Source organism: Monoraphidium neglectum, assembly GCF_000611645.1.
Source record: "Monoraphidium neglectum strain SAG 48.87 unplaced genomic scaffold scaffold00304, whole genome shotgun sequence".
Classification (NCBI taxonomy): Eukaryota; Viridiplantae; Chlorophyta; class Chlorophyceae; order Sphaeropleales; family Selenastraceae; genus Monoraphidium; species Monoraphidium neglectum.
The window spans coordinates 16,209-27,775 of record NW_014013324.1 but is presented as its reverse complement, the minus strand read 5'-3'; the positions used below and the strand labels follow the sequence as shown (position 1 = coordinate 27,775).

Sequence of the window (11,567 nt, the reverse complement as noted above, 5' to 3'; positions counted from 1 at the left end):
ACACAGCGCAAGGGTGCGCATGAGGGGAGCGGGGCGGGGGCGGCTTGTGGCCCAGTCATCCCAGGCAGCTGCGGTGCAGCCCCCTGTCAGGTGACACGAGTTTGTTGTTTTGGGCTCGGCGGAGAATAAATGATGCAGAAAAGGCATCGACAAACTAACACGCATCCAACACAGCTGAAGTTGCCTGCACTCTTGCACCCTGCCTCCCATTCCCACCTGCCCACACATACACACACTTGCACTGCGCAGACAAACAGATACTAAGGGGTCGAACTGCACTCGTGTATGCGCTCGCGCTGCTGGTGCGCTCTGCAGTAGGATTGTGAAAGTGGAAACAGGGCAGTGCAGTGCGCAATGGCACACCTCATGCTCCAGCAAGACAGCCAGTCTAGCAATGCCACATGTTGCTTGCCACGCACGCGAGCGTCAAGGGAGCCGCAATATGCAGCTCGGGAAAATACAAGTGCCTGTGAAACGCGCATTGGCTCGGGTGCCGCCCCAGCATTTGCGTGAATCAAAGAGCGGCCCAGTGATTGGATGATGCATGATGCGGCAGGTGCATGCAAATGCGTTGAGTGCACGCTTGCCACGGGGCAACCGCGGCCTGCAAGCTACAAGTGCATGCTTGCACAAGGCGGGCGCCTAGCAGGCCGCGGTGGCGGCCCCGACGAGGGGCGCGGCGGCAGCCGCCTTGATGGCCGCGCCTGCAACAGAGGGAGCGGCGCCCCCCCGCCGCGCGACCGACAGCCGCACGTGTAGAGCAAAGTGGTCCGAGGGGAACAACGTCGCGTCCCCCGCCGCCGCCTCGTCGCCGGCCACCCTCGCTGACGTCACTCTGACGTCACAGCCGGGGGACGACCAGACGTACACGTAGTCGGCGCAGTGCGGCTCGCCCTCGTCCATGAGCGGCGCCACCAGGCCGGACGGCCATGTGGCCTCCGGCTCGCGCCCATTGGCGGCCTGGCGGTGAGTGGACACGCAAGCATACAAAACAGGGTTGGCGGGCATTAACACAGGCAGTGGGCGGCGAGCGGCGTGGCGGGGTTGAGGTGCGGTTTGAGGAATGATGGATGCGCGCGGGAGGCAGCTGCATGGCTCCGAAAGAGCTCAGCGCAGTCCTAGGAGCGCATCGTATGGTGGCATCTGGCAGCCGACAAGCTTTCTTCCCCAAATGCTCAGTCCTACGCGCTGCTCGTGTCACAACCACCGGAATCGCAGGCCCAACAATACGTGTGCGGGTCAACCCCAATCCAAATGTAACCCGGCCCACCGCCCAGGGCCGTCCACCAACCTGGCTGGCTGAATAGTAGCCGCCCTCCTGCAGTGCAATGTGGGCGCCCTCCCCCGGCGGCGCGTTCAGGTCCCCTGTCAAGACCACCCCCGCGCAGCCGGCGCGTGCGGGCTCCATCCACTGCAGGATTGCCTGGGGTGATTGAAAGAAATGCAAGCGGGGGTTGACGGGGCCGTGTGAGTGGCGCTTATGCGACTGCCTCAGTGGGCGAGCGTGCGTGGGGGAGCCCGTTGGTTAGCTGCCAGCGCTGCAGGTGAGCGGGCAGGCCGCTTGCGTGGTGGTGCAGGGATGTCGAGGCCAGGGGCGGCGGTGGCTGACACCAATGGCCGCGATGCGCCAAGCAGCACACATGACGCGAAGTGACACACACGCAACCCGCACAAAATACTGGCAGCCGCCGCCCCAAGACAACCTTCAATCTCCTTCTCTTGACCCGCACACGCATGCGTGTGATCTCACACAATCAACGTGCTTGTGCGCGTGCACATCAACACCATCACAGATGACATGCATGCACATGGCAGCACCGCACCTCAATCTGCTGCCGCCTTGTCTCTGGGGACGCGTGGTCAAGGTGCGTGTTGACCAGCCAAACCAGCAGCGGCTCCCGCTCCCCCTTCTCCCCCGTGCTGCCACCGCTGCTGTTGCTCCACTCGGTGCCGTTGCTGCTGCTGCTGCTGCTGCTGCTGCTGCTGCTGCTGCTGCTGCTGCTGCTGCTGCTGCCGTCGCCAGCTGCCTCCGCCTCGCTGGCAGCCAGCGCGACGCACACGCGCTGCGCCGCCCGGAAACTGCCGAGCAGCAGCGTCTCCGCGCCCGGCGCGCCGTCCGGCCGGGGCAGGCGGGTGGCGATCGAGTTGCCGAAAAACGGAGCGATGCAGAGGTCCCGGATCATCCGCGACCACGCCGCAGACAGCCGGTTGGCCTCGCGCCACCGCTCCACCGCCGCCGGTGCGGCGAGCATGGCGGCGCGCGGCGGCGGCAGCGCGAGCAGGCCGCGCGCGGCGGCGGCGAGGGCGGCGCCGAGGGCGCCGCTGCAGGCGATGGAGTCGAGGGCGGCGCGGCAGGCGTGGATCTCGTAGTCGCGGCCGAGCAGCTGCCGCTCCTGAGTGAACTCGCCTGCCGTTTTGAGGGCGCGGACCGCCCTTAGGCAGATGGTGTGTGCAGAGCAGCAAGTATGGGGGCTTGCAGCTTGTGGGCAGGGGCCCGCACTGTCCCGCCCCATCACCACAGCGCACCCGGACGCATTCACGGCTGCAGCTTCTGCATCACGTCCACCTGATGTGACCCTCCACCCCGCCCAACCAGCCCGCGATAGAACGTCACCCAACCAACCAAACCCAGGCGCCCCACCTGTGAGCACCTCTTGGAAGCAGACCACATCCGCATCCAGCTGCTTGAGGCAGCGCCGCAGCAGGGGCCGCCGCTCCCCCCACCGGTCCATAATGCCGCGGATGTTGAAGGTCACCACCGTGATCTCGTTGGAGGGGTTCCCGCCGCCGCCACCACCACCCGCCAGCGGCCCGCTGCCGCGGCGGGAGGACATGCGGCGCGCCGCATGCCAGCGGCGGAGCGCGCGCGCGGCGCCGCGAAGGAGCAGCGCGCCGGCGGCCGCGGCGGCGCCGGCGGCGCCGAGGGGGACGGAGTTTGCGACGGCGCCGGACGGCAGCAGGGTGGACGGCCAGGCGCTGCGAGCTTTGCTGCCCGCGCTGGCGTCGGCGGCAGCGCGGCAGGAGGCTCCCGCCAGGGCGCGGCGGGGGCGGCGGGGGCCGCTGGGCAGGCGGCAAGCGCCCACGTCACTGGGTGTCCGAGCAGCGCTGGCGGCCTCGTCCGAGATGAGCTGCGGCGGGCCTGCCTGGCCCTTGCTAGAGGCGCGGATCGCAGCGACTAGCTCCTGCCCAAGAAGCTGTGCGAAGCAGGTCTCGGGCGCCCAAGGTGAACCGAGAGGGTTGACGGGGGGTGGACCAGCAGCAGGGCCCACACCCGCACCAAGCGCCACGGTGCAACCTTGGCGGGAAGCAAGCAGCGCCACAGGCGTCATGCCTCTCGTGGTGCTAAGTGCGCATGGCGGGTGGTGTGAGGGCGTGTGTTAGCGAGGCGCGCCCTGGCACATGATCAAGAAAACACAGGTCGTGTGGCCATCATGCAGAAGCGTGGAGTGTGATAGGTTCATTTCTCATGTGGTGCTCGCTTGCAGGACACTATTGGATCGGATTCCGCGGCATCAGGCCCGCTGGATGCCCACTCGCAAAGAGGCGGGGAGAAGAATGTGCCACGAGGAAGCTCGAAAAGTTGAGGCCTATTCTGTGCGTTGTTTTGTTTTGAAACAGGCCGGCAGGACACGACTCAGGCGTTGACCATCCCCAGCCATCCACGATGCTGGTGAGCAACCCGCGGGGACGTTTCGGTGCCTGTCGCCGTGCATGTGTGTAGTTAAGCGTGACAATAATCTTATGCGCCATGAGACGCAGGCTGGAAAGGTCCCCATTGTTGGAACATGCCGCGCCAGCAGCACGAGCAGCACTCGCTGCAGGCGCGCTGTTCGCTGCTTCGCGAATGCCGCCGCCGAGGGCAGGTGCGCACATCACAGCTGGGTCACGCAGTGACTGACAAAGGGAGTGCTGGGTGTGGCTGACCAGGAAAACCCGTGGCGGAAGGGTCCTGCAGCGAGTGGTGCTGATGTACTTGGCAACGGGCGTCGAGACAGGCCTTGGGGGGCCGACGCCGCATGCCCCCCACATGCCCTGTTTGAATCACCGGACTCGTTGCCTGAAAATCACTCCCCTACCAGTGGCAAGGCCGTGGCTCGGCGAGCGCTGCTGGGCGGCGGTGCTCTGGGTGTTGCGGCGCTGAGCAGCGGCGTGGCGCGTGCTGAGGTGGACGAGCGCCGTGGCGAGGTGCGTGCTCCAGATCGACCCTGTTGACTCACTGATTACCGCACTCCCGCAATTCCAGCAGCAGCAGCGCCGGCAACGTTCCTGCTGCGTCGTCGACACCAGCGTTCTCGGCAGCAGCGTTGCCAACAGCAGCAGCGGAGTGGTGGCGACCGCCCGGGGGGAGGGGGGGGCTTGCTGCCGCCACTTCAGAGGCAGGAGCATTTGCAACCGCTGGTGGAGGCGGCACCAGCAGCAGCAGCAGTAGCAGCAGTAGCAGCAGCAGCAGCAGCAGCAGCAGCAGCAGCAGCAGCAGCAGCAGCAGCAGCAGCAGCAGCAGCAGCAGCACTGTGTGCATGCAACATGACTTCCAATTCGCAGATGATCCACAAGGCCGTTTTTGCACTGCTACCCCTAATGGGAATCTTGACTGTAGATCTTCCATTCTGAAGAGGAGTGGAAGCAGCTTCTGGGCAACGACTCCTACCAAGTTCTTCGCAAGGTGAGGGGCGGTGGCTTCAGCTGCAGGGTTGCAGCAATCTGCCCAACACCACCCTTCTGCAGGGTCACCTGTGCCAGGCGGCACCACCGTTTCCCTCACATGCCCACAAAGCAGCTTCCAGGCGCGTGCGGTCGCGCAGTATCACGCACAATGGTTTGCACCAGTTTCAGGAGGGAGCCGGCCTGCTCGCGATGCAAGCTCGCTCTCAACCTGCTGCGCCCCGCCCCCCCAATGAAACCGCTGCAGGCTGCCACGGAGCGCCCCTTCTCGAGCCCTCTTTACTATGGTGATTACCCAGCTGGTTGGGAGTGATGTCCCCATTCAGCTTCTCGTCTGCCTCGCATGCTTGATTGTCAAACAATCAAACGCGCAATTTCGCGCGTCCTATCTCCGAGCACATCCCCTCTCCCACGCCCGACTGAGCCTGCGCCGACCCTGAACCGCGCTCCGCCCCTGCTCTGCAGAGAAGCGTAAGGGCACGTTTGTGTGCGCAGGCTGCAGCAGCCCGCTGTTTCCTTCTTCAACCAAGTACGAGTCAGGGACCGGGTGGCCCAGCTTTTACAAGCCAGTGGACGGTGCGTGGCCTCGCAGCTGGGCTTCGCGAAGGGGGGGAGCGAAGCACGGTGCCAGGGCTAGCGGCTGATTTCAGGACGATTCTGGAAGGGCGGGGCGTCTTGGCTCACTGAGCTGCAACGCTTGCCAGCTATGCATTGGGCAGGCAATTTTTGTCATCCCAAAGGAAGTTGGCAAAATTGGGTACCTGCACATGCAACTGTGTCCCACAACCTGCCTCTACACATGCACAACACGCACACACGCGGATGTACACAAGTGCAGGCATGGGCACGTCCCCTTGGAAACACAACACACGCGTACACAGCTTACTCACAAACATCGTCGCCGCCTGGCATTTGACCTCCACTTCCGTTCCGGCTCTCGCCATGTCACCTGACTCCCTGGCTCCAGTTGCCTCACGACCACCTCACGACCACCTCCTCTCCCCCCTCCAGGCGCCCTTGAGGAGACGCTTGACTTCTCCATTTTCTTCATGCCGCGCACAGAGTACCGCTGCGCCAAGTGCAAGGGCCACGTGGGCCACGTCTTCGACGACGGGCCGGCCCCCACCGGCAAGCGCTACTGCTGCAACGGTGGGCGCTCGGGGGGGGGGGGGCACCGCAGGGGACGGAGGGCGGCGAGGGTGGGTGGCCTTGCCAGCGGGATGCTCTGCCATGCAGCAATACTTTCACGGCTCTGGCCAGCCTGTGCATTGCTGCCTCAGGCCACAAGCCCCCTTTGTACAAGCAAGTATTGAGATAGATGTGCCCCACTGCAGGACTGGCAATGAAGTTCGTCCCGGCCCAAGACGCCTGATGAGCCGGCGGTGAGGCCGCAGGGGCGCAGCGGCGTGTCATTGCTTCCAAGTGTGTCAGCTCCTGGCCCCAGCGACGCCGTGTCGTCATTTTGGGGGGCAGCCGCTGCTTGATACGCAGGTGTTTTTGATGCAGTAAGGGAGGTTGGGGTTCCTCTCTGGGAGGGTTGTGAAACGATCCTGATCTTGGATTGCGATTCCCTTCTCAGGACGTTGATGGCCATTCGCAGCAACCGCGAAATGGAGCCGCCAAGCAGCGCAGTTTTGGGTCGATGCGGGCGCATGGCTGCGCCCGTGCTCTGCCGTGTGTACTCGCTTTTCTCTGATTTGCAAAGCTTGCAACAAATGGTCCCGTGGATGGCGCTGCGTTTGCAGGGACGGTTCATTGTGTGGCGACTCAAGCTTGTAATCATTTGCGGCTGGTGTGGGCACCCTGCGATTTGTCAGCGTGTGAACTTCCATATGCAATCTCACAAGGACAGGGGAGCAAACGGCCGCATGCAGATCGGAGCCAGCCGAGGCAACGGCAGCCCGATGTGGTGAACCCCAGGAATGGCCATAATGCAGGACTTGTTCCTGTGGCAGCTGTATGGACCATAGGTGATGACCCATAGCCAAGCTTCATGCCATACAACCATGCCATGGCGCTTGAACGCTCTTGCTGCCCCTTGGGCGAGAATCCGCAGTGCTCAGGTTGCGTATGGTCACTCAGCGGTCAGCAGTGCCGATTTTGCGGCATGACAACTTCTGGAAGAGCTCGCAAAGTGGTTTTTGCCGCTTTGTCCAGGATACTGGCTGTTCTTTTTCATCCATGCGCCATGCTCTCTCGAGTCTGAGAACTCAGATCTTACTGTACCAACAGTTGTTGGTCATCAACGCACGCATCCGCGGCTTTCTATAAATTCCAAGATAATCCGAATCGGACGCGCCCCTTGGACGCTCGGCCCGTGAGCTGATTGCCGTGTCGATGGCGCCGCCGCAGCAAGAGCAGCTGGGCGTCGCGCAGCGCCGCAACCCCCTGCGCACCCTGTTTTCGGTGAGCCGTGCCAGCGCTGCCGCCTTTGCCTCTTTATGGCGTGGCCTGCCCTGCGGCCTGGAGCCGAGGAGGCCGGCGGCGCGGGCCACCATCTGACGTCACCGCCAGGGGATGCATGCGCCGGCGCTGTATAATCCACCGACCCCGGTTTTGAATCCGCCCCTCCTCCTCCACCCCCCCCCCTCCTCGCCCCGCAGCGGCGCAACATCGTCGGCTGCCTAGTGGGTGCCGCCACCGGCGCGGGGCTGCGGCTGGGGCCCCTCGCGGCCGTGGCCGGCTTCATCGTTGGGCGCTGGGCCTACGGGCACGCCGAGCAGCGCGTTCCCTTCACCTCGCGCGTCCACATCATCTTGGTGGGTGCCGCCCTCCTCCTCAACCCTGTATTTGTTGGTGAATAGAGGTGGCTCCTTTTGTACCCATTCATGTGCAGGTGAAATGGCGGGGCCTTGCTAATGATGGCTGGAACCGCCTGGGGGGCACTCACCAGCAAAGCTCAAGCAGATGGGGCTATCTACATTCTGCCACAAATTGCCACGAGCACGATGTGACGTCCCCTGCTCTCTCGACACAGTCCCCGTTGCGCCCCTTGTGGGCGGCAGAGGGTGAAGGGGCGCGACGGCCCACGACACGGCCCGTCCCGCTGCGCCGCACCCTGCCTCTCCCCCCTTCCACGCCCCACGTGAGCAGCTGCCGTCAGCGGCGGAGGCTGCCCTCGGCGCTGTGCTTTACCAGAAATTTGTGGCCGAGCAGGCCGGCAAGAAGACGCTGCTGGGCAAGCAGCACAAAGATACGCTGCTGGTGCGCAGCCACCGCGGGCGGGCGCTGGTTGGGTGCTGGCCGCGGGGCCGCCCATCCCTGCCTCGCCCCCCTTTTCGGTGCAGCTTGCGCCATGGACGGCCGGGGAGGGCGGCACGTTCGGCCGGGCGCCACCTCAGCGGCTGCGGCAGGCGGGTGGCGTCTCAGCAAGACGCTGATTCCCAAGTCGGGCAAACTGGCTTCTTACACGTCCCGCGGGCCGCAGTGTTCGCCACCAGGGCTGCCCGCGCGCGCGTTGCGCCCCGACGGCTGCACCGCATCGCGCTTTGCGCTGACCCGCCTTCCAATGTGTTGTTCATCTGGACACCCGCCCCCCAGGTGACATCCGTGGCGCAGCGGCTGATCAAGGCGCTTGGGGAGGGTAAGGGCGGCGGCTATCAGAAGCACCTGCGCAGGTGGGCACAACGGCGTTCGCGGCCCGCTGTGCGCAGCGCACATTCCTTCGTGCGGTGTAGCGCACTGCCATTAATTCGCGCTGGCTCGCAGGGGCCTCTGCGTTAGGCCTGATTTTTGAAATCATGGGCGCGCCGTGATTTCGCTGAGGCAGGCCGCCTTGGCCTTGGAGCCTTGGTGATGACGACGTGCGAATGCGAGGGGTTCGGTCGGGGCAGGGTTTGCGGGCAGGCGGGCCAGCAGCCTGCGAGCCCCTTTCCCCTGGATGTCCTTGACTTGTGCGGGTCGACTCATTCCTCCGACACACACACACCTTTTTTGGGGGGGGAGACGTTTTGAGCCGCCGCAACAAAGCTGATCAAGCATGGGTGCTTTGCGCGCCCTGAATTTGTACCGCAGCTTCAGCTGGGAGGTGGCAGTGGTGGATGAGGAGACGATGAATGGTGCGTTGAGTCAGAGCGATGAAGGGGGGAGGGGGCCGAGGAAATACAAGTGCATGCATGCAACGCCTGCAGTCGCGCTTGCATGCATGAATGCGCGCATGCACTCACACAGAGGCATATGTCGGCATGCACTCATGTTTGCACGCAAAACCCGCATGCGTGCGCATGCACGTGCGTTCGCATACACGCATGCACACACACGCATTCCGCGCCTACACTCTTGCAAAAACACACATGCGAATCGTGCCCGTGCAGCCTTTGTGTTCCCCGGGGGCAAGATCTGCGTCTACACCGGCCTGCTGAAGCTGCTGCGGCGCGACAAAGACCTGCTGGCAATGGTCATGGGGTGGGTGGGGCTGGAGCCAACCTGCTGTTAGTCACACAAGCGTGCGCATGTCAACTTGTGCGCGTGTGTTGGCGGGGACTCCTCGCGGCCCTGGTTTGTGGGGTTGTTCTGTATGGGCGCTGCAAAGGGACGCTGCCCGGCGGCTGTCAGGCAGGCGATGGTGCAAAGGGAAAGGACTGCGGCGCGCCATCTGCGGCTCCCCAGCGTGCACATGATGGGCTGCAGCTGGTATTGGCTTGTTTGCTGTGTGCGCTGGGATCCAAGCGAGAGCACGCAGCGGCTCTGCTGGAGGCATGGTGCCGGCAGGTCTCGCCATTCCTCAAAGCGTATCTCAGTACCCTTGCTTTCCCACGGTTTTCTCCCCCACCAACCCGCGTTCTGCCGCCCTGCTGCCAACTGTGGATTTCAAACGTTCAAAACGACAGCCACGAGATCGCGCACGCCCTGGCGCGCCACAGCACCGAGAAGATGGGGCTCGGCCTCGGCATCAGCGTGGCGCTCTCCATCGTGGCGGCCGCGCTCAACGGCGGCGCCCCTGCCGGCGGCGGCAGGGGTTACGAGGCGCGGCAGCGGCAGGAGGAGGAGCGGTCGAGGCACGCGCGCCACATGCGGGTGAGGCGCTTCGCGGGAGTTTGGGGATTTGTTCGGCTTCCTTGGGGGCTGAGAGGCCGGTTCATCTGCAGGGGGGAGTGGGGCTGACGAGGAGGAGGGCAGCCGATGAGGAGAGTGAGGGTCGCGATTTTGCAGGGCGTCGGCCGGTACGAGGTTGCGTGGTAGCCCTTATATCCTGGAGCAGGGGAAGGCTGAAGCCGCCTCATCTAAAACATGCCGTTGCTGATACCCTATTGGATCCCTCCAGTACTCCCGGCTCGTGGAAGGCGGCGAGGAGGAGGAGGAAGAGGAGCAGCAGCAGCAGCACCAGTATCCGCAGCAGCACCAGCCTCACGGCGCCGCCGCGCTCGGCGCCACCGCCGCCGCCTCGCGCTACGGCGCTGCCGCCGCGGCCCCACGCAGCGGCGGCGGCACGGCAGGTGCCCCGCAGCTTCCCGTCTGGATGAGTCAGGACATGGTTGACCGTTTGACTGCCATCCTTCTCGAGCTGCCCTTCAGCCGGCGCGCAGAGACTGAGGCGGACCTGATTGGTGAGGGGCATCTTTGTGTTTTTGGGGGCAAGCGAAGGTTGCAATGGAGGTAGGCTTGGTTGCAGGGCGGTACGCTTGTTGCTCTTTTCGGTAGAACTTGTTCATCTTTGCAGGCGGCCGGCGGCATCGGGGATGCGAATAATCACGCAACCGCTTGATTGGCGGAGGAGTATCACACAGGTTGAGGCGTGATATTTTATTGCAAGGGGCTGTGTCGTTTTTCTCCAGAACGGGAGACCCAGCCACGCAAGGCTAGAGGAGTGTCCACCCAGCTAAAGGGCTGCGGCGGCGGCGGACGCGCCTGCTGCCGCGCGCTGCGCTGCTCCACCCTTTGTCGCCTATCGCGGCATCGCCCCCTAAGCCCACCGCTCCCTCAGGCCCCCCTCACCCATTGAAGCCCCTCGCATCACCCTGCCTCACGCTGCGCCCTGTACCCAGGCCTCAAGCTGATGACACTGGCAGGCTTTGATGCGTCCAAGGGGCCCGAGGCGTTCACACTGCTCGCACAGGCGCGGCCCTGATGGCGTATGGGGGTCTCCTGGGGACATTGGACGGGCTGAGGCGTCCTGAGTTTGATCTGCAGTTCCTTGGATGGGGCGGGTGCTCACAATAGGGGGCTTGGTGATGAGGGGCATGCACAGGCGTGGCCTGCTTCAGGCCAAAGTTTAGGGGAGTTCAGGGGGCAATGCACACTAGAGGGTGCAGGTCGGGGCCCTCATGGGGCGGGGGAGGCAAAGGGGGTGCAGGGCAGCGCGGGCGGACATTCGCTGTTGATCCGCGCCGTACGCGGCCGCGAGGTCTGCCGGCTGTGCGGGACCCTGAGCGCCCTGCAGCAACTGACAGGGCACCCTGCCACGCGCCCGCGCCCGCGCCCACCCCGGTAATGCAGGCCTCTCACAGTGACAGGCAGCGCCATGGTGCAGAGGCGCTCATCGCGGGCCTGGGCTGCACGCACCCCGACAGCACGCGCAGGTGCGCCCATACTCACGCAGCGCCCCCACGGGCGGGCGTGATGGTACGTCTTTGCAATGCTGGGCGGTCTGGCCACGATGCTCTGCCAGCTGTGCTGTTTCCAGCGGGCTTGCTTTCATACAGCGCAGCAACCCGAGCGATGCGCGCACAACCCTCTCTCATGCCCGGACCCATGCTCCAGCCGCGGCTGCCCCAGCAAGCCTTGCGGCGCGGTGCGACACGCCCTCCCAAACCCCTCCCTTTGCATCCGCGATCTGTGCCGCCCCTGGCCCAAAATTTCAACCCCTCCTTGAACTTGTTCTCAACCCGCGACCTTCACGCCCACCCCCACTTGCAACTCCCCACCCGTGGAGACCACTCCTAGTGTCTCACCCACCCCCAACCCCC

General features: G+C 64.5%; 3 protein-coding genes across 3 annotated transcripts; 2 read left to right on the top strand and 1 right to left on the bottom strand.

The window, feature by feature from the left end:
* Positions 1-642: 642 nt before the first annotated feature.
* Positions 643-3,329, bottom strand: MNEG_2637 (hypothetical protein; the record flags this gene model as incomplete). Its single annotated transcript, XM_014048889.1, has 4 exons — positions 643-960; positions 1,292-1,423; positions 1,824-2,407; positions 2,642-3,329. 4 exons carry the CDS (start codon positions 3,327-3,329, stop codon positions 643-645), a joined length of 1,722 nt encoding a protein of 573 aa, XP_013904343.1.
* Positions 3,330-3,664: 335 nt separating this feature from the next.
* On the top strand, positions 3,665-6,034 carry MNEG_2636 (peptide-methionine (R)-S-oxidereductase; the record flags this gene model as incomplete). Its single annotated transcript, XM_014048888.1, has 7 exons — positions 3,665-3,670; positions 4,087-4,185; positions 4,377-4,511; positions 4,910-4,949; positions 5,128-5,238; positions 5,674-5,811; positions 5,997-6,034. The coding sequence occupies 7 exons, from the start codon at positions 3,665-3,667 to the stop codon at positions 6,032-6,034; spliced, it is 567 nt and encodes a 188-aa protein (XP_013904342.1).
* A 965-nt stretch (positions 6,035-6,999) lies between these two features.
* MNEG_2635 (peptidase M48, Ste24p) lies at positions 7,000-10,729 on the top strand (the record flags this gene model as incomplete). Its single annotated transcript, XM_014048887.1, has 9 exons — positions 7,000-7,068; positions 7,266-7,421; positions 7,756-7,866; positions 8,203-8,279; positions 8,677-8,720; positions 8,976-9,066; positions 9,492-9,678; positions 9,926-10,208; positions 10,647-10,729. 9 exons carry the CDS (start codon positions 7,000-7,002, stop codon positions 10,727-10,729), a joined length of 1,101 nt encoding a protein of 366 aa, XP_013904341.1.
* Between the last annotated feature and the right edge of the window lie 838 nt (positions 10,730-11,567).